General features: G+C 50.6%; 1 protein-coding gene and 1 long non-coding RNA gene across 5 annotated transcripts in view; one reads left to right on the top strand and one right to left on the bottom strand.

The window, feature by feature from the left end:
* Window positions 1-17,691, top strand: part of ELFN1 (extracellular leucine rich repeat and fibronectin type III domain containing 1) — a 103,772-nt gene extending 86,081 nt beyond the window's left edge. For both annotated transcript variants that reach the window (XM_064390034.1, XM_064390033.1), the window contains exon 4: window positions 14,037-17,691. In XM_064390034.1, the coding sequence (XP_064246104.1) occupies window positions 14,473-16,863 (2,391 nt within the window). In that variant the 5' untranslated portion in view covers window positions 14,037-14,472 and the 3' untranslated portion in view covers window positions 16,864-17,691. The remainder of the gene's footprint in view (window positions 1-14,036) is intronic.
* Window positions 727-20,997, bottom strand: LOC135281297 (uncharacterized). 3 transcript variants are annotated; one of them, XR_010347987.1, is made up of 5 exons: window positions 12,195-14,048; window positions 10,782-10,902; window positions 7,856-7,936; window positions 6,489-6,581; window positions 727-5,154 (listed from the first exon to the last, which is right to left on the bottom strand). It is a non-coding gene; the product is annotated as an uncharacterized LOC135281297 (long non-coding RNA). The 3 variants fall into 3 exon arrangements; XR_010347986.1 differs by adding an exon at window positions 17,863-20,997 and having other exon boundaries at window positions 6,489-10,902; window positions 12,195-12,367; XR_010347985.1 differs by having other exon boundaries at window positions 6,489-10,902.
* Between the last annotated feature and the right edge of the window lie 1,688 nt (window positions 20,998-22,685).

Below are 22,685 nucleotides of genomic sequence, written 5' to 3' on the forward strand. Positions count from 1 at the left end.
AGAGGGGATCTGAAGCACTGAGGAGTGACGTGCCAGAAGGTTAATGTCCAGCCCTGACCAGCATTTCATACTCCAGGGTAGAGGGGAACAAACTGCCACAAGAAATGCAGCATAGTGAGCTGCCAGGGCTGTCCAGGACAGCTGAGCCTCAGCTGGCAGCTCCAGGCATCTCCAAGGAGGAACTCTGGGGTTGCTTCAGCCATTTGGAAGGAGCCTGTCTCCCCATCAGCAGGCAGCAGCAAACATGATCTGTCTGAAAAATAGAGCCACGTTAACAGTTATTGATCTATAACTTTTAACCAATTTCTTTTTTACAATATTGGATTGCGTGCTAATATTAGCTTTTTATGGTCGGCACTAGGCAAACTCCACTCCATCAGAGAAAAACAGCTCCTGTGGGCCAATCTGCACCTCCCATTGAGCTGAATGATAGAGGACTGGAACAATATTTTTTGACAGATCAGTTCCTGTTCAGGGTAGTGGTGGCCATTATGCAAATCGAGCCATAAGAAGTTTAAAAGTCTGGAACCATTATATTTCTTTATTTCATTAACATCAATGCAAGCAGGCAAGTTAATACAACAGAGTGATCCCATTCCAGGGCTTGCACAAAATAGTGCCCCCATCATTTAACAGGACTGGTGATTTCCTCTACAGGTGCTCCCAGCAGCTGTACTGGGGCACTGAGGCATTTTTTGCAGCTGGCAGAGGGGTGGGTGACAAATGTCTGTGAGCAGATTAGAACACAGGAATCCTCTGCCTGAGCTGGCAGATGGCTGGGAGGGCCCTGCTCCTGGCAGCAGGCAGACATCCAGGAGGACAGGGGACAAGTAGGGGATCCATTACAAGGGCCTGATTTCCCACTGGTCCTTGGGGATCTGCTCCCCACCTCGGAGCACCTGCACAAAATCTCTTTTGTGGTTCCCCCATCCCTAATTCTCTGCTTGGGCAGAGCTGCCCTGGAGTCACAGGGTGCACAGAGGCATGAGCACTTAGGATCCAGGTTTACAGGACAAGGCAGCACGGTGTTAAACCCATCTCCTCCAGCCCTGGTGCTGGACATACACATTTTCCCAGCACAGCAGCAATATGAGGAGCTAAACATTGATGTAATACAGGTATGATGCTATAAAGAGCAGAGATTTGTGCTCCAGCACATGCCCTGACACCCACTGGTGGCCACCCTCCTCCTCCTCCATCCTATCAGCACCACCACAGACACAGACCTTCACAGCCATCCCCATCCTCCCACATGCCCCTCACCTCCACCCCAGCAAGGCACAGGGCATTCACTGAAGCAGCTTTGCAGAAGAATACCCATCCCACTTTGTGCCCCCCTTCAGCTGAGGGTATCAGCACCTCTTTACAATTAGAAAATTAATACACAGTGCAAGGAAATTATAGGGTGTTGGGGCTCAGCCCTTGCATAGTGCCTTAAGGAAGGGAGTGGGTGATTCCTGGTCACCCACAAAAGCCAGCAACCCTGTGAGAAGCTGATTCTTTCCCACACCCGACACAGCCACGTGCACACTCACACTTACTTATTTGCATAAATCTGGAAAATAAAGATCACAGCCTGCCACACTAATGGATCCCAGCACTACAATAGCTCCATTATAAATGGCAATGTCTTGGAGAATTACTGCTAAAGACTCTACCTTTTAGTGTTGCAACTTTTAATTGATTTTAAAATACACGATCAATCACAGTTAATCAAGGAATCATGAAGAAGCTATCGTACACAAATACGCAAGGAAAGCATATAAACTACAATTAATGACCACTTAAACAATGGGGGGAATGAAAATAGGATTATTTATTAGTGTTTATGGACAGTAATGGATCAAGTAATGAAGCAGCAGCACGGTGGTGTGTTAGAAGCCAAAGTTGGTGATACTTAACTCCAAGTGGCCATAAGTGACTCTTCAGTGGATGGGTCAATGGCACAGTTTAGAGAAAGCTTTTCCAAGGAAGCAGATGCCTTTTAGTCTAAACATTATCATGGCCCTGCAGCTGCTGGTCATCCATCCTGAAGGAAGGATGTAAAAAGTAATTCCTGGGTTCTCACCACAAACCCCATCTGTGTCTTAGGGCCAGTCAAACCTGTCAGGTACAGCTTTGCTCTGGTGTGGTGTACTGTAGCCCCCCAAAAAACCCCTCTGGGCTGCCTTCAGCCAAATGCCCATCTGTCACCTGTCAGAGAGCTGTCTGGTGCAGCGAGACACCTCTGGCCTTAGTATTAGAGGGAGAGGTTAAAACCCCAGCTGAGTGCCCTGTGCCATCCTTGGAGAGCCAATTCTTTGTGTCTCAGGGTGGCAAGCAGCCTGATGGGCCAGAGCAGGGCGAGCAAAGCAAGGCTGGGGGTTATTTAAGCCTGAGCCAAGGACACTGAGCTTGGGCAGGGCAAAGGAGGTAAATTCCATGGAGGCATCTTGAGGCCCCTGAGGTCTGTCCTTGCCCACAGCTCCAGGTGGTCTGTCCAGGATTTAGTACAAAAGACTATTTTGTCTAAGCTGGCTTTATTCCCACCCACGTAGCCAGAGCCTTGCAAGCACAGAGCCAGGTGCTGCTGAGGCACACCCTGGCACAATCCCACCTGGGCTGTCTGCAGACCCAGTTTGCTCTTTGCTGTGCTGGCTCAAGGCCTTTCTGTGCCTCCAAGAATGCCTGCTGTCCCCAGGGACGGGCAGAGGCACAGGGCTGTGGCATTCACACGGGGAGCAGCCTTTGTCTTCTGCCAGTTTGCAGCTTTGCACCCACAGCTGTTTAGTTCTCTAAATTAGTGAGCAGCACCCAGATCCCCTGGCACAAGGAGGCAGAGATGAAACAACTCCATGGGGAAAGGGAGAGTCCAGAGGAAAGTTTGTCCTGTTGCACCATTCCCTGGGAGGCCACTCCAAAAGACACCACCAGCACAATCCACGTGCTGGTGTCCCTGTAGAAAGGTGGGGACTGTCCCTCCTGCCCTCCTGGGGCAGGGGTGTGGGGATTTTCTTGTGCTCAGACCTTTCTGTGGTGAGATGGAAGTCTCATGCTTGAAGAAGGCTGCTTTTAGCTCTGGACTTAAACTGCTATTAGTCATCTCAGATCTCTGAAAAGGAGCTGACAGCAGGTCAGCCTCCATAACCACATCTTCCCTGGGGCTTTGGTGGGGGCTGAGGATGCTGCAGCCCCTCTCTCCCAGCCCTGCCTGCCAGCAGCCTCCTTCCCACAGCGCTTGTGCTCGCTCACATGGATCAATGTCTTCCTCTCCTCCACTGTCTCTTTTATTGCCTTGCAAGTTGGCCCCAGGATGTTTTATCACACCACAGCACATAATACAAATGAAAAACAAAGGGGAAAAGTTTGAATCATTTTTTTAATATATTCATCCCTGTGCTGGGGAACAATGATCCGTCTGATTAAATCCGCATGCCAGAGTTTATTAAACCAGGTTGGCCTCTCGCTTTCTCTCTCCTTTAGGCAGGGACAGGCTCATTAAAATGAGCATACTCTGCTCCCTCCCCAGTGCAATCCTGCTTCACACAGTCCCTGTGCTGCTGCTATCTCAGAGGCATCACCAGGAGCTGATGAATAGGGCCCTGCAGCTCAGTTTTCCCCGGCTGCAGCACAGCAGCCAGGGAGCTGTGGTGTGGCTTTTTGGCAAAGGGCAGGAGGTGCCTTCACAGCTGATGGGAACACACATCCAAGGAAAGGCCCCTTCAAATTGGAGGGAGGTGGGGGCAGGGCCTGGCCACCTCTCTAGCCCTGCCCCAGCACCTGGTGGGTCATTTAGCTCCTCCTGGGCTCTGTTTCCCATCTGTAAAATGGGTTTCAGGGGCACTGCTTCCCCATTAGGATAATTAATGGCTATAAAGCACTTTGGATCCTGCACTAAGAATAAACCCATCAGCAATGACAAGGTGACCAGTGGCATCTGAGGCACTCTCTCCCTGGGACCAGGTCCTGTGTAGGCTCCTCAGTCTGCCAGCAGCTGCTGTCCCTGCAGCTCCAGCTCCCCTTGGGCTACCTCAGGAGGGTCCCCAGCCCACCCAGCCACCCTCACCAGGAGGCATTTCCAGCAGTGTTTGCTGCAGCTCCTCTTCTTCCTCGGGAGCCCTTCAGAGGCAACCTAAGTCTGTTCCACCCCGCAATAACAGTGGCTTAGGCCCTGTAATCCCTCCTTTACTTGACTTTGGGTTATTTTGAGCAGGAGATTAAAGGCGATTATCTGCATCACCTGAGATGCTGCACTTTCTATCTCTACCCCCTTTCCTCCATCCCCAGGAGCTCGCCCAGGCCCAGGCAAACAAACCCCTCCCTCCTTCCCAAATCCTCTGCCACGCTCTTGTCTCAGGACAGCTGTCTGGCCACAGGGTGCTGCCATTGGTGGTCCATCATCAGCCCTGCTTCCCAGATCCAGCTTCTCACCTGACTACCCATGTGTTCTGGTTCTGCCCCCTGAGCCAAGTGCAGAGATGCTCCACAGGAGAAGACAAAGGAGGGCACCCCAGCACACTGTAGCACTAATTGGGATTAGTTCTGTAGGCTTCTTGAGGAAGAGGTGGCAGCAGAGAGGATAAAGAAAGTCCTCCTTTGGGCACTACCCAGGTTGTGCTGGGTTCAACATCAGATATTTACTACTACAGCTGGAGGATGGAGAATGATTGTTTGTTTGGGACATCCCACATTGTTAAAAAACCCCAAAATGCAAGTAACACAGGAAAAGCACTGAAAAATGTCTGTGTCATGCCCAAGGAGGAATCCCCATCACCTGCAGCATCCAGCCATGGGCAGGGAGCTCCTCTCCATGTTCTGGGGACCACGTGCTGCTCTCCAGCTCACTCCAGCTTGGATTTAGCAAAGCACTTGGTGCTGGTTTGAATTCCTCCCGAACCCTTGCTGAAATCAGCAGCTTTATTAAATGAAGGTCTAAACAAGCAGAGCTACGAGCATTGACCAGAAATGTTAATTTACCTTCCTTTATGACTGAGGGATGCTCAAACATCCCAGGGGGGAGGAGCAGGTACCTGGAAGCAATTGTTCCCCTGGGAAGCAAACTCCCACACGTGGCATTGCGTGTGTGACCTGTGCACACATTCATGGAGAGCTCACACCTTCACAGGCTGATTTTCCTCATTTCAGACTACACCAGCCTAGAATCCATCTGCCACCCTGGAAATTAATAGCAATCATTAAACAAAAAGAGCTGGCAAAAAGAAGCCTGAGGTGAAAAGCAGCTATTTCTGCCAGAAAAAAAATTAAAACTATTTAGACATACAGAAAGTCATTTATTACTGTGAAGTCCTCCCTCCACCTGGGGTTTAAATCTCATTACAGTTTGTCCAAAACAGATGTTACCCTTTAGCAGTAGATTATTAACAATAAACTCCAATCCTCCAAAGAGGGTAGGTGTTTTGGGTTCACTTGCTTTTTCGGCTTGGGTAACCTCCACAGGAAATGTTTAGGAAAAGGACGGGCAATCCAAACACTGGCACAGCTCCCTGCTTCTGTTGTCTTGGACTCCAGAGTTTCTTTAACTCTCCCTATCTTCTGGACAAGCAGGGAAACACAGAGAGGGGCCACAGACCTGGCTGAGGGGCAGCCAGGGTGCTGAGCAAGGGCTTTGTGTGCTGCAAGCCCACAATAACACACCAGCAGCTCCTACTGCTGCTTTTCCACCATCACTTTGGCATGTGCCCAGACAAAACCAGTTTCTTTTGGAGTCCAGCATGAGCACAACCCATTTTTTACAAGCTTCTCTGCATGTGGCCACACGTTTTTAGGTAGAAGGCTGTTTGGTTGAGCTTTAGGCATGCTGGCACCATAAAGAAAACACAGTGCTCCCTCATCCCTGGAGCTGAGTATCCTCTGTGGGCAAAGATGGGTTTTGCTTGTTCCCACCAGAGCATGGGCATGCTGCAGTGGGAAATCAGGTTTCTCTTGAGAGAAACACTGCCTGCCACCATGTTTAACCAGCCAAGCCCACAGTGGGGTATCTGTGTTCTGTTTAGATTTAGCATAATAAAGATACCTGCTCAGGAATCTAGGAGCCTTTTAATCATGCTGTGAACATAATCAAATGAGACATTAATATCAGCTCCAAACACATGTGGCCATCTGGCTGTCCAGGCATCTCCCTGACCATCTCAGGTGGCAGGAGGCACATTCCCAGGGTTCTCCAGGGACACTGCTAAATAGATGTTCTCACAATGCCCCTCAGCACGCCTGGGAAGGCAGTGAGAAGCAGCTATTTTGGGACTGCTGATGGTGAAGCCACTACCAGCATCTCAGGGCTGCCTCAGAAAACTCTTTTTGCTATTAGTACAATTTTTGCTGCACCCCAAGGGAAGCATCAAGAGTTCTCCAGGGCCATGTATGTCTGTGAGTACTTATTGCTGAAGAGAATATTTCCCTCAGCACAGCACATCTCAGGCCTTCAGGCTTTACAGCTTGTACCCCATCCCTTCATGGAGCCCTGGGGGGCCCAAGAAAAGCAGAGTACTCACCTCCCTACAGGTGCAGGGTATGCTTGGGATGAATCTGTTGCACATCCTTTCACGCTGGGTCAGAGGCATGATGGAATAACTGCAGGGGCTGTGCTGGTGGGAAGACAAGGCTGTAATTCATGGCTGAAATTAAGCCATTAAAGAGCAGCTGAGGTGAATAAATGCACACAGCCATCTTGTGGACTCTGCCCTCTGCCAGAGGGTGCAGTCACTGCTGTCTCACATCCCTGTGCCTCCTCATGGGCTAATCTGCACCAGCCCCTCATCCTCTCACCTCCATCCCAGACCCAGCTGGAGCACAGACCTGCAGCACCCAGGCCACCACCCCCAGGCTGGGACCACTGACCCACCTCCCAAATATCCAAATAAATGGATATTTGTTTGTAGCCTGGCTATCTGACCTGTGAGGAGTGTCCTATTAAAAAATTAAATAAATAAAAGGGTGAGTGCATATTTCCACTGCTGAAACAGCAGACCCACAGCCTGGTAAACTGCTTTTCTGTAGAAAAACAGCATCTGTTTGGGTTAAGAGGGCAGGGTTGGAAATGTTGATGAGTTCCTGAGTTGACCTAGGGAAGGGTCTCCTCCAAGAGTGGACCAACGTGAGCTGCTCCAGCAGAGCAAGATAAATGGCAAGATAAATTCTGGTTTAAAATGACATCACCTGCAGGAGCAGGGCTGCGATGGGCAAGCTGTACGTGGAAGGTGGTCATGCTTGGTTTCCTCTGCAATGCTGTTATCCTGAATAAACATTAGATTGGTTTTGGAGGGCTGCCCAGATGATCATTAACCTTCTCCTGGCCCATGACAAGAAGCCAGCCTGCAGCACTGAGCTAAAATTAGGCTTGTAGGGCACTGGGGCTTGCCAGATATAGCAATATCTGGGCAGAAACCCCTTCAGAAAGTGGATAGCCAGAGGGTCCAGCCTTAAGCTGGGCTTCTCAGCTCCAGAAGACCATTAAAATCACAAGATAACCTGGATTGGAAGAGACATCTGAAAGTCTCCAAGCAGAAAAGCAGGACCAGCTCCCAAGGTGAGCGAGCCAGTGAGAGGTTAGTAGAGGTGTTTGCTCACAGCACAGACATAACAATCCCTGTGTGCAGGGCACGTGCTGAGGGAAGGGTGAATTCTGTTCTGCCTACCCAGAGATCACAGATCATGAAGTCCTTCATGAGCTGTATGTTTTCTTGTCCATCTCTCAGCACTCAGCATTACAGCCTAGAAACTGTGATGTTGCTCTGGCCAGAGACCCCTTCCCAGGGGAAGGGCAGGACAGAGGGGGAAGTGTTCTTCTGCAAATGCCACCATAAAAATACCAGAGCAAAAAAGACACTTGCACCACTAAAAAGAATTTCTAACAACTCACCATTTCACAGATCCATCACCAGATTTTCCTTTTGTAGAAGTGGGTTTTCCCATCTGGAAGGCAAAGGGTTATGCAGGCTTCCTGCAAAAATGAATTAATGAATGAAAGCAGTAAAGCCCTTTTCCAAACAGCAGCAAAGATCTGAGTGAGGATGACAATGCAGGGGAGGCAAGGCTCAGCTCAGGTTGTCACTGCTGAGGAACACCAGCAGCTCCACTTCCCAGCGTGGGGCTGGCTCCCTCCATGGCATTGGTGCTGGAAAAGCATCCTTTGATCTTCAGCACTTTTTACAGGGGAAAACAGGACTCTTGCTTCCACACCAGACCTCTGCTTTTCCCCAGCCTACCATCAGCACAACCATCCCATAATGAAGCTGTGATTCAGACTGATTATTTCTAAGGAAAAATCCCATCAAGAAAGTATTAGAAAGGCTTTCTCCCATGGAAACACATCTTTCTTATTGCTAGAGTGGTACCTGATCAGAGCTCTTACTTCTCTACATTCCCTAAAATGTTTTTCCTCTTCACCTTCCCCTGACTCTGTCCCTCTCATCACATTTCTCAGCTCCTTGAGGGCTCAACTGCACTGTCAGGGGCTGGAGCTGGTGTTCCACTGCAGCTCGTGCTGATGTTTTGGAAGGCTGGTTTAATGCACAGGTACCCCAGCTGGGCTTAAGAGGTTGCTCACCAAGAAGATCATTTATGCATTTACTTAAACTCAGCAGAGGCTTCTGCTCAGCAGCCCACAGCAGCATGAGATAGGGTTGTCATCTCAACAGACCCTGGAAACCAAGCAGCATGAGATGGATGTAAATGATTTCAGACTGCAGCTGAGTAACAGCAGAATAGTCTTATTTTCTGAAATCCCAACAGTTTATCTTGAAAATATTGTCATTTTAAACCAGAATTTATCTTTCCGTAGAAAAAAAAGGTTCTTAAAAATGTTTGTGCAAACAAGGTGTGTTCTGGCCGTTCCCAGGCTGCAGCTCTGGCCTCATCCTGCCTTTTGGAGGCACAGTGGCTTTGAACTAAGGCTCCCCTCAGACACTACAGCACTCAAGTTTACTGCTAAATTAAATGGGATTGACTATCAGCTTCCACTAAAGATCATAACCTGTTCAATCAAGGTTAAAATAGGAATAAACCAAGGATAGACTGACCCCAGCACCATACAGAGCCCAAGAGTGTTGACATACTGATGATATTAATGTCCCTGTATAGAGACCAAGCATGTAATTTCTCTTTGTTTCTCCCAGTGTCTACCAGAAAAGTTATCTCTTTGCCATCCTTCCCACCTGGATACTTGTCATACAGCCTGTGACCTCCCACAGTCCCAGTAAAAGCTGGATGCAATGCTGAGCACTTCTCTCTCAGCCTCCCCTTCACCTCTCTGCTTCGTTCCTTCTTAATCTCTCCTCAAACCTCAGTGGAAAATGTATCTCTTCTCCCTTTCCTGTTTTTCTTAAATAATAAATAATAGCAGGAGAGAGAGTAGAATTGACTGGACAACTCTATTATCTAACACTGTGAGGTGTTTGGGATGCACAAAATGCTGCCTAAGCCCTGTCAGTGAAGGGTATTAGGACCAGGATGTCTGGATATAAAATTAACTTAAATTCTACAGGCCTGAGCATCTTTATGATCCAGGGAGGTTGTGATTCTGACCAACAACACCCAGCAGGAGTCATGGAGCAAAGACCAGGAGTATGAATGAGGGAAAAAGCTGCCTGGAAGCCTCCTTTCCCCACCTGACATATACAGGATGGACATTAGCTATTTGCAGGTGATTTCATCACTAGAAAAGGTTTAATCTGCCATCTTGGAGCTGCCTCTTCAGATTTTTTTACACATAATGAAGAACCAAGGTTCATTTTAAACTCTGGTTTCTCTAAGCCAAATTTTCCCTCTCCTTCTGTTTGGGTGACCAAACACTCATATTTGTAATGTAGCACTCCCATTTTCCTCTGGCTCTCTTTGTAGTGGGGATAATTTTTTGGTAAAACAGCCCAAATGGCTGTGAAAGGGGATCCAAGAGGAGCTGGAGCTGGAGCAGCTAGGGAAAAGGAAGTGGTGGAGATGCAGAAATGCCAAGGAGAGGAGCACTGCTGTGTGTATACACACACACGCATGCGTAATCTTGTGTTCCCTCAGCAAATGTAATCCACAGTTTGAAATAACTCATTCAGTAGAATAACAAAATTAGGAACTGAGTGCCAGCTCTCTTCCCAGCCCCCACAGCTGCTTTGTTTGCTTCCTTGCAGCTGCTGCTCTGGTTTAATTTTCCAAGATGCCATTAGTTGGGAAATGGAAGCAAAAACTTCCCATTCAGCTTGCATTGGTTTTTGAAGCTCCAGCTTTTCCTTTTTCTTTCCACTTCCCTTGCTATGGGTTTTCAGCCAGGATAAGGATGCTGCTGCTCATCAGAGCAGGCTACAGCCTGGAAATTCCAGCCATCCTCTTTACTGCTGGGTTGCTGACAGGACCAGGGCTGGAGAAGCAGAGAAGGGTAGGAGGGGAGCATATCACAGTCAGGGCTGAGGATTAGCAGGGGGAAGCATGGATCTGGGCTCCAGCAGAGATACTGGATGTCAGAGCAATGTGCAGGAGGAGCAAGGAGTGAGGGAGTTGTTATTGCCCCTTTGCTGGCCTCTGTTAGACACAAAACCACAAAATCTCAGCATCATCTCAGCTGGTCAATCCATTCTGCCTCCTGAGAGTGGAAGGAAAGGGAATTACAGCAGTGTCTGCAGGGCCCAGGAAACTGTGCAGGAATGGTGCAGGAATTTCCTGGGTTGCTCCCATGGCCTTGTCATGGATGAGCCTGTAGTCATTGTCACCATGGTGCCACACTTCAAGATATTCTGACTGAGATTAAACCCATCATTCCTAAACATTTCTGTGTTATTCCACACTCTCTTCATTCCTACCTTTTGCTTCATTCTCCAGCAGTAAGAGACTCCCCAAACTGCCACTTTCCTGGTTGCTTTTCATGTGAGAATTTTGCTGGTTTATTCTCAGGTTTTCTCAGCTCTGTGGGGGTTCAGAGGACTGGAAAAAGGAATGTGCAATTGTGTTACCAGGAGAATAAACTCAGGACAACTGGGCAAAGATGAACCAAGCAGGCAGGAGAGTTAAAGCACCAGATCCTTGCAGGATGCTCGGTGCTGGTGTTGCTTGGGCACACACCCACACCCACCACGGGCTGGGACGGAGGCTCTCAGAAGGCAGCAAGATGAACAATTATGCCTTTTGTGCAAAGCAACAAGGCCCACTTCTCCACTCACCAGTCATGTCCCGAGAATCTAATAAAAAGGGAGATTAGCCCCTCTTTCCTCTCTCACATCTCCTTAATGCTGTCATTTTATTCACACTTTGTAAAGCAAATAAACCAGCAAATTGCTTGCTTTAATGAGCTGAAATTAAACTCGGGCTGCTGATAAAATGCCATTTCTCCTTTCTGTTGTTGGGAAGGACCTGGCTGATAGGCAATGTATGGGAAATAAGAGAAAACATACACTGGGAGCCTCACTGAATGTGTTTGAGTCATTTAGTACTCCTCTTCTTCATCCCAAATATTTCCAACTAGATGGGGGAAGCACGAGGGTGCTGTAGGGGAAGGCTTTAGATGGTCAGCCTGGCAAGATCTGTGGGGAATCTGTCTCTGTTCCTTCCTCATGAATGGTCCCACTCCACAAATTTCCTTTGAGGAAATTTCACAAATTTCCTGTGAGGAAAAGGCTGGTTTGGCTCTGCAGAGCCTTCCCAAACCCAGGTTTGCCCAGACAGGGTGGTTGGGTCACAATGGGAGATAGAGGGGACAGAACAAATGCTGAAGAGAACATACCAAGTGCATCCCTTCCTGCTGCCTGTGCTGGGTTTGGAAGGGCTTCCCCTGCCTGCAGGAATCCACAAGTCCTTGGAGGAAAACAGGGAGATGCTGGAATCAAGGGCCACCCCTAAGGGACAATGGGGCAAGTCATTGCTTATGGCTCTGCAGACCAGGAATACCCCGATCCCAACCCTTAGGGGCAATGCACATCCCCACAGGATGCAGGAGGAGCTGGACACCAGGCAGAGAGCTGGCACACCTAGAGAGAAAGTCTCCACCTGCAACACAATGTGTGTGCTGGGATTTTCACCCCAAGAAGAGCCCAGAGCACTTTGCTGCAGTCTCCCACCAGCCTGTGAAGTGCTATCATTATCTCATGGTACCAGGGAGGAGGCTGGAGTGCAGAGAGGTTAATTGAGTTGTCTAACACCAGAGGGATGCAGCAGCAGGCGTGTTTCAGTCTGGCACTGCAGCCTGTGTCTCTGTGGGGGTGGCAAGGGGGGGCACTCACCTGCAATCTGCCAGGGAGCACAGTCCCACTTCCCTTCCTCGCTGGCTCCAAGGACTCAGCTATGTTAAAATGGACTTGCAGGTATTGCCAGAGCATCTCAGGACAGTGACAGCACACGGAGGAAAAGGTGGCTGGAAATTCTCATGTGCAGAGAGGTGATGTGAGAGAAGGTCCTGTCATTTATGTAATGGAAACACAACTGTCACCAGGGAACTGACTCATTGGTCACAATCCAACCAAATAAACTGTTTCACTGGTTCTTATTACTGGCCTGTTTACCAGGGTACAAACTGAATGGAGGAAAGGGGTCTCTGCAGTGAAATATGCTCTCCTTTCCAGCCTGGTATTGTGGCTGGAAAAGAACCCGGTTTCTTTGGGACAAGGGTCAGAGTATACATCTGCCTCTAAACAATGAACCCCACACAATTTTCAGGTATGTAGCACCAAGAACAGTCCAGCCTGGGCACTGTCAAATGGTCTGGAAAACTGTTTCTGGGTTTATACTGTTTTTCAGATTTACTGAAAGAAAATTTGGATGTAAGGTGTGCTCCTATCGCCTTCACAACTTCCCAAGAAACCTGCAGTTCTTATCAGCTCTGTTTCCAATGAGTATTGGTGGTGCCTTCTCTGGCTTCTACAGTCTGCCCTTGGACAAGGCAGAAAAATCGTGTTCCTGTTCCCAAAAAAGTTCAAAGAAGGATTTTTCTAGATAAGCCATGATGATTTCTCTCCATTTGTGGGCAACTCCATCTCTGCTACAACATCTCTCTTGCATCCATCCTACCAGCCCAGAGTTCTGTTTGGCAGTAGAGATATTCACAGATAATGTTTTCAATATCTGGTGGAAAAGCATGACCCAGGAGTTGCTGGTGCTCATGCATTTCCTACCTCTCCACTTTTGCCTTCCTGTTTCCCTAAGAAATCAGAAAAAGAAGTAAGAGCTGTCCATGGAAATTTATGCTTAGTCAAAAATTTAGGTGGGAAAAAGAATGGAAAACATGAGCCAGAAATTAGTTTCTCTGTGGGGAGTGAGGCTGCTGGAAGTCCCATAGGTTTGTGTCTAATGAAGACTTTTCCTAGTCTTCAAACAGCTGTTTCTGGATGGGGAGGGAAGGTCTTGTCCCATCTTCTGCAAATGCTCTTGTTATGCCACTGAATGTTTGCTGGTTTTCCACACCTCTGCATCATTTCACCTGGGAGGGAGAGCCTTGGAGAAAGGGAAAAAGCCCCCAGCAGGGACAAGGACACTGGGTGGTTCACAATCACACCAGTGGATTTGACAAAGGTTCCCAGAAACAGGACAAGCGTTTGATGCTGGGCTGTACCCAGCTGCCACATGGCAGTGCAGGCAGAGACACAATGTCCTCGACCAGCACCCCTTGTGTGGGCACTGCTGCCACGCACACCAGCACACGAGACAGGCAGGATTCCCCTCAGCAAAACGCTGCAGCATCAAATCTACATCAGAGCGAGTTGTCTAGACTTCACCTGCTCTCAGCGGAGAGGAACAGACACTTCTGGGGCATCACTCCTCTCCTCCTCAGGTAGACACCTAAATAGGTCAGACAAACGGTGTGCTGGATGTGTGTTGGTCTCTCAACTGCCAAAAAAGTGGTGCTGGACAAGGGCTCAGAGGGTGACCACAATGGCCAGTGACTGCCTCTCCCTGTGCTGCCAAACAGTACTGGTAGCCAAATAAACCAAAGGCTCCTTGAAAGGCGGTTGCCAGAATGAGAAGGCAAGTGCCTAACTGATAGGGGAGTTGGATGGATCTCCAACACCTCTGACTGCTGACTGTCTTTCCTTTGTGCTTAGTTTGTGTTTGTGTTTTGTTTTGAGCAGGTGAGCTGGGGGACTGAGTGGGGACAGCCAAACACACGGAGGTACAGGGAGATGGGGACCAGCGCCACGATGTGCAGCAAAAAGAAAACGAGGAGAAGTACTATAAAAAATGAGAGGAAGGCTTGTCTCTAAGCCTCAACAACTCTGCACAGGCGCTTAACTTCATGACTCCCTCCTCGAGATGCCAGAGGCATGGTGATGTGGGACCAGCCCCAGCCTCCAAGGCCTTGGTAGCAGCCCCTGGCTGCTGGCTGCCAAGTACCGTGGGCACCGAGGTCCGCTTTCTCCACGGACGCTTCCCTCCCGTCTCTGAGCCATGAGGAGAAGGGAGAGGCAAGCAAAGCTGCCGAAGGAGCACTAGCCCACACCTTCCCGGCCCCTGTCCTGTTCCCCGCTTCCAGCAGACCAGGAGCCCTTCTCCGTGCTGCCCTTCCAGATGGCAGGTCGCCGGTGGGCCGCGACGTCAGCCCTCTGCATGTGCGTGGCGGCCGTGTCTCTCCTGCACGCCGGCGGGGTGCGGGCAGACTGCTGGCTCATCGAGGGGGACAAGGGCTTCGTCTGGTTGGCCATCTGCAGCCAAAACCAGCCCCCCTATGAGTCCATCCCCCAGCAGATCAACAGCACCATCGTGGACTTGCGGCTGAACGACAACAAGATCAAGAGCGTGCAGTACGCCTCGCTCAGCCGCTTTGGCAACCTGACATACCTCAACCTGACGAAGAACGAGATCTCCTACATCGAGGACGGTGCCTTTTCAGGACAGTTCAACCTCCAGGTGCTGCAGCTGGGTTACAACCGACTGAGGAACCTCACCGAGGGCATCCTCCGGGGCCTGGGGAAGCTGGAGTACCTCTATCTCCAGGCCAACCTCATTGAGACCGTCACCCCCAATGCCTTCTGGGAGTGCCCCAACATAGTGAACATTGACCTGTCCATGAACAGGATCCAGAGACTGGACAGCAACACTTTTCGGGGCCTAAACAAGCTCTCTGTCTGTGAACTCTACAGTAACCCCTTCTACTGCTCCTGCGAGCTCCTCGGCTTCCTGCAATGGCTGGAGGCTTTCACCAACATGACACGCACCTACGACCGGATGCAGTGCGACTCCCCACCCGACTACATGGGCTACTACTTGTTAGGCCAAGGCCGGACTGGCTACCGCAATGCTCTGAGCATGCTCTCTTCTCTTTGCACTGGCGGCTCCTACACTGTGATCCCTCGTTTTATCCCTCCCAGGTACCAGGTGACCACGGTGCCCTCCGAAAGCCCCTGCTCCGAGGAGGAGTGCTCCTCCGGCGACGGCACGACGCCGCAGTTCTCCCTGTTCACACCCATCGGTGAGACGGAGGTGCGCCCCAACATCCAGGTCAAGCACCTCAACCACAACTCGGCCGTCCTCACCGTGCAGATTCCCTACCCCTTCAGCAAGATGTACATCCTCTCCCAGTTCGAAAACGGCTTCTCCTCCATGATCACCAAGCTCAGGAAGAAGGAGGAGAACATCACCGTGAGCAACCTAGTAGCACAAAGAGATTACACCTACTGTGTAGTCTCTGTTCACCAGTACTCCAAGTACAACCACACCTGCGTCACCATCACCCCCACCAGACCCAACCGCAAGGAGCCGGTGCCCACCCCTTCCACTGCCACCCATTACATCATGACAATCCTGGGCTGTCTCTTTGGCATGGTGATTGTCCTGGGCGTGGTGTATTACTGCCTCCGGAAGAGGCGCCAGCAGGAGGAGAAGCACAAAAAGGCTGCCGGCAGCATGAAGAAGACCATCATCGAGCTGAAGTATGGGCCAGAAATGGAGACCACCAGCATCACCCAGCTGTCCCAGGGACAGATACTGGGTGGGGAGACAGTGACCCGCATCCCCTATCTACCTTCTGCTGGTGAGGTCGAGCAGTACAAGCTGATTGAGAGCAGTGAGACCCCCAAGGCCACCAAGGGCAACTACATGGAGGTGAGGACAGGTGAGCAGCCTGAGAGGCGAGACTGTGAGCTGTCCCTGCCGCCAGACACGCAGGGCTCTGTGGCTGAGATCTCCACCATTGCCAAGGAGGTGGACAAGGTGAACCAGATCATCAACAACTGCATCGATGCCTTGAAATCCGAGTCCACCTCCTTCCAAGGGGTGAAGTCGGGGGCAGTCTCCACGGTGGAGCCTCAGCTGGTGCTCTTGTCAGAGCAGATCCCCAGCAAGCACGGATTCCTTTCCCCTGTCTACAAGGAAAGCTACAACCACCCTCTCCAGCGACACCACAGCATGGAGGCGGCCCCCAAACGCTCCAGCACCTCTTCCAGTGGCTCCATACGGAGCCCCAGGTCCTACCGCTCCGAGGGATCGGGCCACAAATCCGAAGCCAAATACATCGAGAAGACTTCCCCCACCACCGACACCATCCTCACTGTGACACCGGCCGCGGCCATCCTGCGGGCAGAGGCGGAGAAGATCCGCCAGTACAGCGAACACCGGCACTCGTACCCCAGCTCGCACCCAGGGGAGCAGCACGACAGCATGGGCGGCAGGAAGCCCTCCATCCTGGAGCCGCTGACCCGGCCTCGCCCCAGAGACCTGGCCTACTCCCAGCTCTCGCCTCAGTACCACAACCTGAGCTACACCTCCAGCCCAGAGTACACCTGCAAACCATCGCACAGCATCTGGGAGCGCTTCAAACTCAACCGCAAGCGGCACAAAGACGAGGAGGAGTACATGGCAGCCGGCCATGCCCTACGCAAAAAGGTCCAGTTTGCCAAAGACGAGGATCTTCACGACATCTTAGACTACTGGAAGGGCGTCTCTGCCCAGCAAAAGTCCTGAGTCCTCACACAACTCGTGACTTAACACACTAACTGGACCAAAAGAAATCCGCAGCAGCTATTTTTATTCAGACTGTCTTTGAAACAAAATAAAATTAAAAAAAAAAAAAAGGGAATCAATAAAAAAAAATTAAAAGAGAGAACAAATAATGAAAAATCTATAAATATTCTATATAATATATACAGTGAGATATTAAAATGTCCTCACGTTGGTGAGACATGCACCAAATTTGAACACAAACTTTGCAAACAAACAAACTGTGGAGTGGGGGAAAAAAAAGTTTTGTTTCATTTTGATTTTTTAAAAAAATATAAGAAAAAAGAAAAAATTGAATATAAAATGAAAATGAAAGAGCGGGCAGAGAGCTGAGGTCTGGCGTTTTCCAATATTGCATTGCATGAGTCCCTATTCCGTGATTTTGTGGATTCTTTGTGAACAGTTTGTGTTCTTCCTTCCTTCCCTTCCAAAATCAACAGCGACAAAAACAGCAACAAAAACCAAAAAGAGACCAGAAGGAGCTCCATCTTTTGGGCTGTTTTTGCAAACGGAGTCTTCCAGTTTAGACTTTTACCCGGTTGAAGGCCCGTTCACATTTTCACTCACTAAGAGGTTTTACCACACATTGCATTGTAAACCGAAGTCGTTAATTGTACAGAGAAAATTTCTATATTTGCAATGTTTGCTGTATAATGAGAGAGAGAGAGGAGAAAAAAAACAATACTACATCTACTAAAAAAAAATATATATATATATATATCTCTATATTCACCTGTTTGTACCAGGTTTTAATCATGGATTTTAGAGAAAGAGATGGAGTTTTATTTGAAGGACTTTTTTGTTGGTTGGTTGGTTGATGGGACATCTTTTGGAGGGGGGAGTGTTTGAATTTCTAAGTGTTTTGTTTTGATTTCTTCCACCAATTGTCTGTGTCCAAGTTCTCATCACTTCCAAGTGCATTGAAGAAAAAAGGCTCGTACCCAAGAAAATAGAATCCCTCACCTTATTCCAGTTGGGAGACCATCATGACCAGGAACTGGGAAGGGGATGAGGAGTGAAGGGCTCTTGGCTGAGCAGGTGCCACCATGCAGTGGGGTTTCTCCTGCACATCAGAAGGTACTGGTCTCTGCCCCTAAACAAATGTGTCTGGGCAGTGGTGGCCCTGGGGGACCAGCCACTGAGGGGTGGATTATCCCCCCACTTTCAGGATGGGGAACCCAGTGATGGGTTAGGGCACAAAGCCTCTTGCTGCTCTGTGGAGGAGAGAATGGAGGGGTGATTTTGCTTTTGAGGTGATTCAGCATTTACAGCCTGCCCATACTGAGACACCCTGGGGAGCCCCTGGCCAGCCCCTGGCACTCTGGGACTGGAGGGGAAGGGGATGGCTCTTTGTCAATGGGTCCACCCAAGCAGCCACCCCCTCAACCATTGCTGTCCAGCACTGTTCCAAGACTCCACAGCTTTTTGCCCCATCTCCAAAATACTCACATGAGGTGAGAAGGGAGGTGTTGGGGCCATGAGGGCACTTCCAGGCCACACTGGTGGCCAAAGGACAGGATTTTGTCCTGATCAGCTCCAGCTGAGTCACAGGCCCCTATGTCTCACCCACCCATGACCAACAAAAAGTGAGGGCTTCATGAAGGTCTGAGAGCTGCCCTGCTCCCAGGTGGGTGTGTGGGTGCCCAGGAGGCCAGCACAGTGAGGTGAGGTGCTAAGCTCCCCAAATGCAGCCCTCTGAGGCCCTGCTGCAGTTTTTTTCCCTTGCATCCTGCTCACAAGTCGCTTTGGATGGGCATCCTAAGTCCTGACGGATGAGCACTAGGGCCCAGGAGCAAACCATATCCCATCCTGTTATTTCAATATTTCAGAGCGATTTTGACAGGTATTCTTGCAAAAGGTTATGTTTGTTCAGAAAGGAGCTGAGCCAGGAAGACACAGAGCAGGCTGGGAAGTGCACGAGTTCATTCCCCGTGGTTATTTGTGTAGACAACAAACCATTAGCAGGATTTCATAATAAAAGGCAGGTAATTTCTCCAGGAATGCATTCACTCTTCCTCCACCTCCTCCAGGTCCCCAGACCCTGCCCACAGCACACAGCTCCCCAGGGCTGTGTCTTGCTCAGCAGGCAGTGAACAGAACTGGAGGGGGAGCTGAGGGTCACCCCTCTCTTGTTTAGTGCCTTCATGGCAGGTTCATCCCCAGATCTCAGCACCTGGACCAAAGCAAACCTTTCAGCTGAAACAGCCTTTCCTTGCAAACCCTGAGTGCCTCCTCATAGGACCACAGAATGTTTTGGATGGGAAGGGACCTTAAAAGTAATCTAGGATTATAAAATAAAAAGTCATCATCATTTCATTCCAACTCCCCAGCCATGGGCAGGAATGCCACTCACTAAATCCTGTTGCTCAAAGTCACAACCTGGAGAAAAAAGAGTTGGTCAGCAAGGATGGATGATGGAAACAGCAGTGGGGCCTCCTGACACTGTTTCATGGTCTCACAGGATTCCTTATCAGGAGGCTGGGGTGGTCCAAAGTGATGGCAGCTCATGAGTTACTTTGGGGTCAGATGCTCCAGGGCTGACAGTCACTGATAGACACCCAAAGGATCTCTGCATTGAGACCATTCCCACACCAGTTTGGAAACACCAGGACCATCTCCACAGAACTGGGAGCAATGGCCCCCCCAGTGCAGTGTGAGGCCTCGCTCTGGAGGCAGCAGCCAGCTCAGCTCTTTAGCTGGGGCCAATAATTTTGCTTCTCTGCCTCTGTTTCCTCCTCTGCAAATGCTTCCTTGTGGCATTGAGGGCACAGGCTGGCTGGGGAGGCTCAATTAATTAATTGGCTGTCTGTGAAGCCCATTGAGCTCCTAGAATAAAAGCTGCTATCGAAATGCAAAGCTGTTAGTGGTGTAAAACAGCAGGGGCAGATGAAATCAAAGCCTGATTCTGTTTTCACACCTGGATTTCACTGGTGATAAACCAACAGAGACTGACAGGAATGTGATACAGCAGTGCTGGCCTTTCTAAATTAAACACTTCCCACATGCAAACGGTCTGCAACTGGAAGAAAGGAGAATTAGAAGAAGTCTAGGCCTCTCTATCTCCAAGGCATCTCTAAGTCATCACCCAGTACCCCATTGTTGGTGGGGCCTCACCACAGGTCTCCAGATGGCTCCTGAGCTGCTGAGCACCTTCCAGCCCCTTGCCCTCCCTCCAAAACAAGGTGCAGTCCTGGCAGCCATTGTCCACATCCCTTGGTAGGACATGCCATAAGATGAGCTGTGAAAAAAGCCAGACAAGAAAAGGGAAGAGATTCCACTGTCCCCAGGGCCACCACCCCATGGATGAGCTCCAGGGCTGGCTCTGCACAGGGCCTGGAGAGCTCTGTCCACAGCATTTCCATCCCTCCAAGGCAGCTACTTTACAGACCCCTCTGGGGACAGAGCAGGGATTGCATCACCTGTGACATGCTGGCTGTTTTTGTTCTCTGTTTTGTCTCCTGTTCAATCACCAAAGCTCCCAAGCTGCCTCTGCAAAGAGAAGTGATACCTGGTACAGATAGGCTGCCCTAAACTCTTCCAAAAGAATGGGCCCCCACCAAGCAGAAAGGAGAGGGCACAAGAAAGGCATGTTGGAGTGAAGAGGAGGGGAGGCTAGGGGGAAAAAAAAAAAATCACAGTTTCCTGCAGTACAGCCATAGCCCTGGGGCCATGTGGAAATGCATTCTGCTGATGCCCTTTCTGTGTCCACAAAACTGCTGTTGTCTCAACAACCTGTCTTCAAGGGCAAAACCAAGGCAGCACTAAAAATCCTTTCTCTGATCCTTCCTCAGCAAGGGCAGTTCTAGCTGGAGAGTAAATCCAAGCCCACACTGCCCATGGCTCAGTCCTCACTCTGGCCCAGAGGCAGCAAAGGACCCTGCCATGTGTTACAAGGCCTGTGTGGCATCCAGAGCCTGGATATTATTTAAAACCCTGTAAATTAGGACAGAAACATCCCATTATATAGACATGCACCATTTAAGCCCAGGATTCCTGAGGGCACCTGCCAGCCCTGGTGTGCACACGGGGTGTGTCCATCTGTTCCAAAGCATGGCCTGTGGGAAGGGCCATGCTCACAGACAGAACGTGGAGCAGCACAGGGTGCAGTGGAGGCAGGCAGTGCCTGCCCAGCTCCCTCCCTGATGCAGCACAGCACTCGAGAGGGGAGCTGGGGGCTGCCTCCTTCTTCAGAGTGGGTGGTGGGTGTTGGAGGTGTGAACTGCCCCCTCCCTGCCCAGCATTTGAGCCTCCTGGTGGCTTCAGCTGAGTTTGCCATGAAAGCAGGTGCAGATCCCATGGGAGGGGTCTGTGTGGGTGCAGGGGGCCCTAACAAGGGAAGGGGCTCCCATGCACCACCCTGACCACACAACAGCCAGGCCTCATTGTCTCTGCCCAAATCAGGCCTGCAGTGACCTGCAGTGCTTCCTGGGAGCTGGCACCTTTCCTAGAGCTGCCAGGGAGCCATCCCTGGCAGTGATGCATCCCAGCCCCATGGATGCTTATGGATCTGCCCATGCACCAACACTTGGGTGATGCCCAGGGAGGCAGGAGAGGCAGAGCAGAGCCCTGGGCTCCAGCAGCCCAGCCAGCTGCTGCACACCCCTCGCTCCCAGCAACCTCAGCCAACTCCCCCTGCCCATTTTTGAGGTCAGCCCTTCCCAGAATCAGGGCTGGGTCTTGGCGAACCGAGAGCCCCGAACTCATCCCGGTGTCGGACCTGGCTCTGCAGGGATCGGGAGCCGCATGCCCCCGGGCTGTGGAGCAATAAATCACCTGCCGGCAGGAGAGGGGGCGGGCAGGGGGGAAGGACAAATGCCTTGGGCGAGGAGGGGAGGCAGCGGAGGGATGGGATGGGATGGGATGGGATGGGATGGGATGGGATGGGATGGGATGGGATGGGATGGGATGGGATGGGGTGGTTGGGATGGGATGGGGTGGGGTGGGATGGGATGGGATGGGATGGGGTGGTTGGGATGGGATGGGGTGGTTGGGATGGGATGGGATGGGATGGATGCGATGGATGGGATGGGATGGGATGGGATGGGATGCATGCAATGGATGCGCTGCGGCGTGGCTGGAGCAGATCCAGGAGCTCGGATCGATGAAGGTGATTGAAGCCAGCACTGTGTTGGGATATTTATAGCACAGCCGGCAGAGCAGGAATTTGGGAGCCCAAGTCAGAATCTATTTGCATCTGTGAGTGCTTGTCAGGGGGAGGATGAACAGCACCACCCAGCACGGGTGCAGCAGTGCCCTGCTGATCTTTTTGGGACCTGCTCACCTTGGCTTCAGGAACCCCAGGGTGCACACTGTGTCCCTCTCCTCTGCAGTGCCTTTGGGGACAGTGCCACCCACCAAAGCCTGGAGCTGTGAGCACGTGGATGCACATGGACACAGGATGGGGACAGAGCAGAGAGGGGAGGGGATGGAATTGAGAGGATGAAGGGTTTATTTGGGAAAAGCACTGATCATACCTTAAATGCACAGGTCTTGTAGCGTGGCTGCAGCACTGCCATGGCCAGGCAGGTGTGGACTTCAGAGGTGCCCCAGCCTCTCCTCCAGCTCCTCTCTCCCATTTTCCTCACCATAGGCATTCCACCATTGGCCTGGGGCAGTTTTTCTGGGTAAGTGTTCTGAGATTAGATTGTTCTCCAGAGAGAGGAATATAGCACATTTCATTTCCTTCACCTCCAACCTCCAATACCAGCAGTGCCCAAGGCAGTGAAGATGGTGAAGGTGCTGGAAAGCATGGCCAGAGCTGCTGGAGAAACCAGCCCAACTCCTTG

This window comes from Passer domesticus, chromosome 15 (genome assembly GCF_036417665.1).
Source record: "Passer domesticus isolate bPasDom1 chromosome 15, bPasDom1.hap1, whole genome shotgun sequence".
Taxonomy (NCBI): Eukaryota; Metazoa; Chordata; class Aves; order Passeriformes; family Passeridae; genus Passer; species Passer domesticus.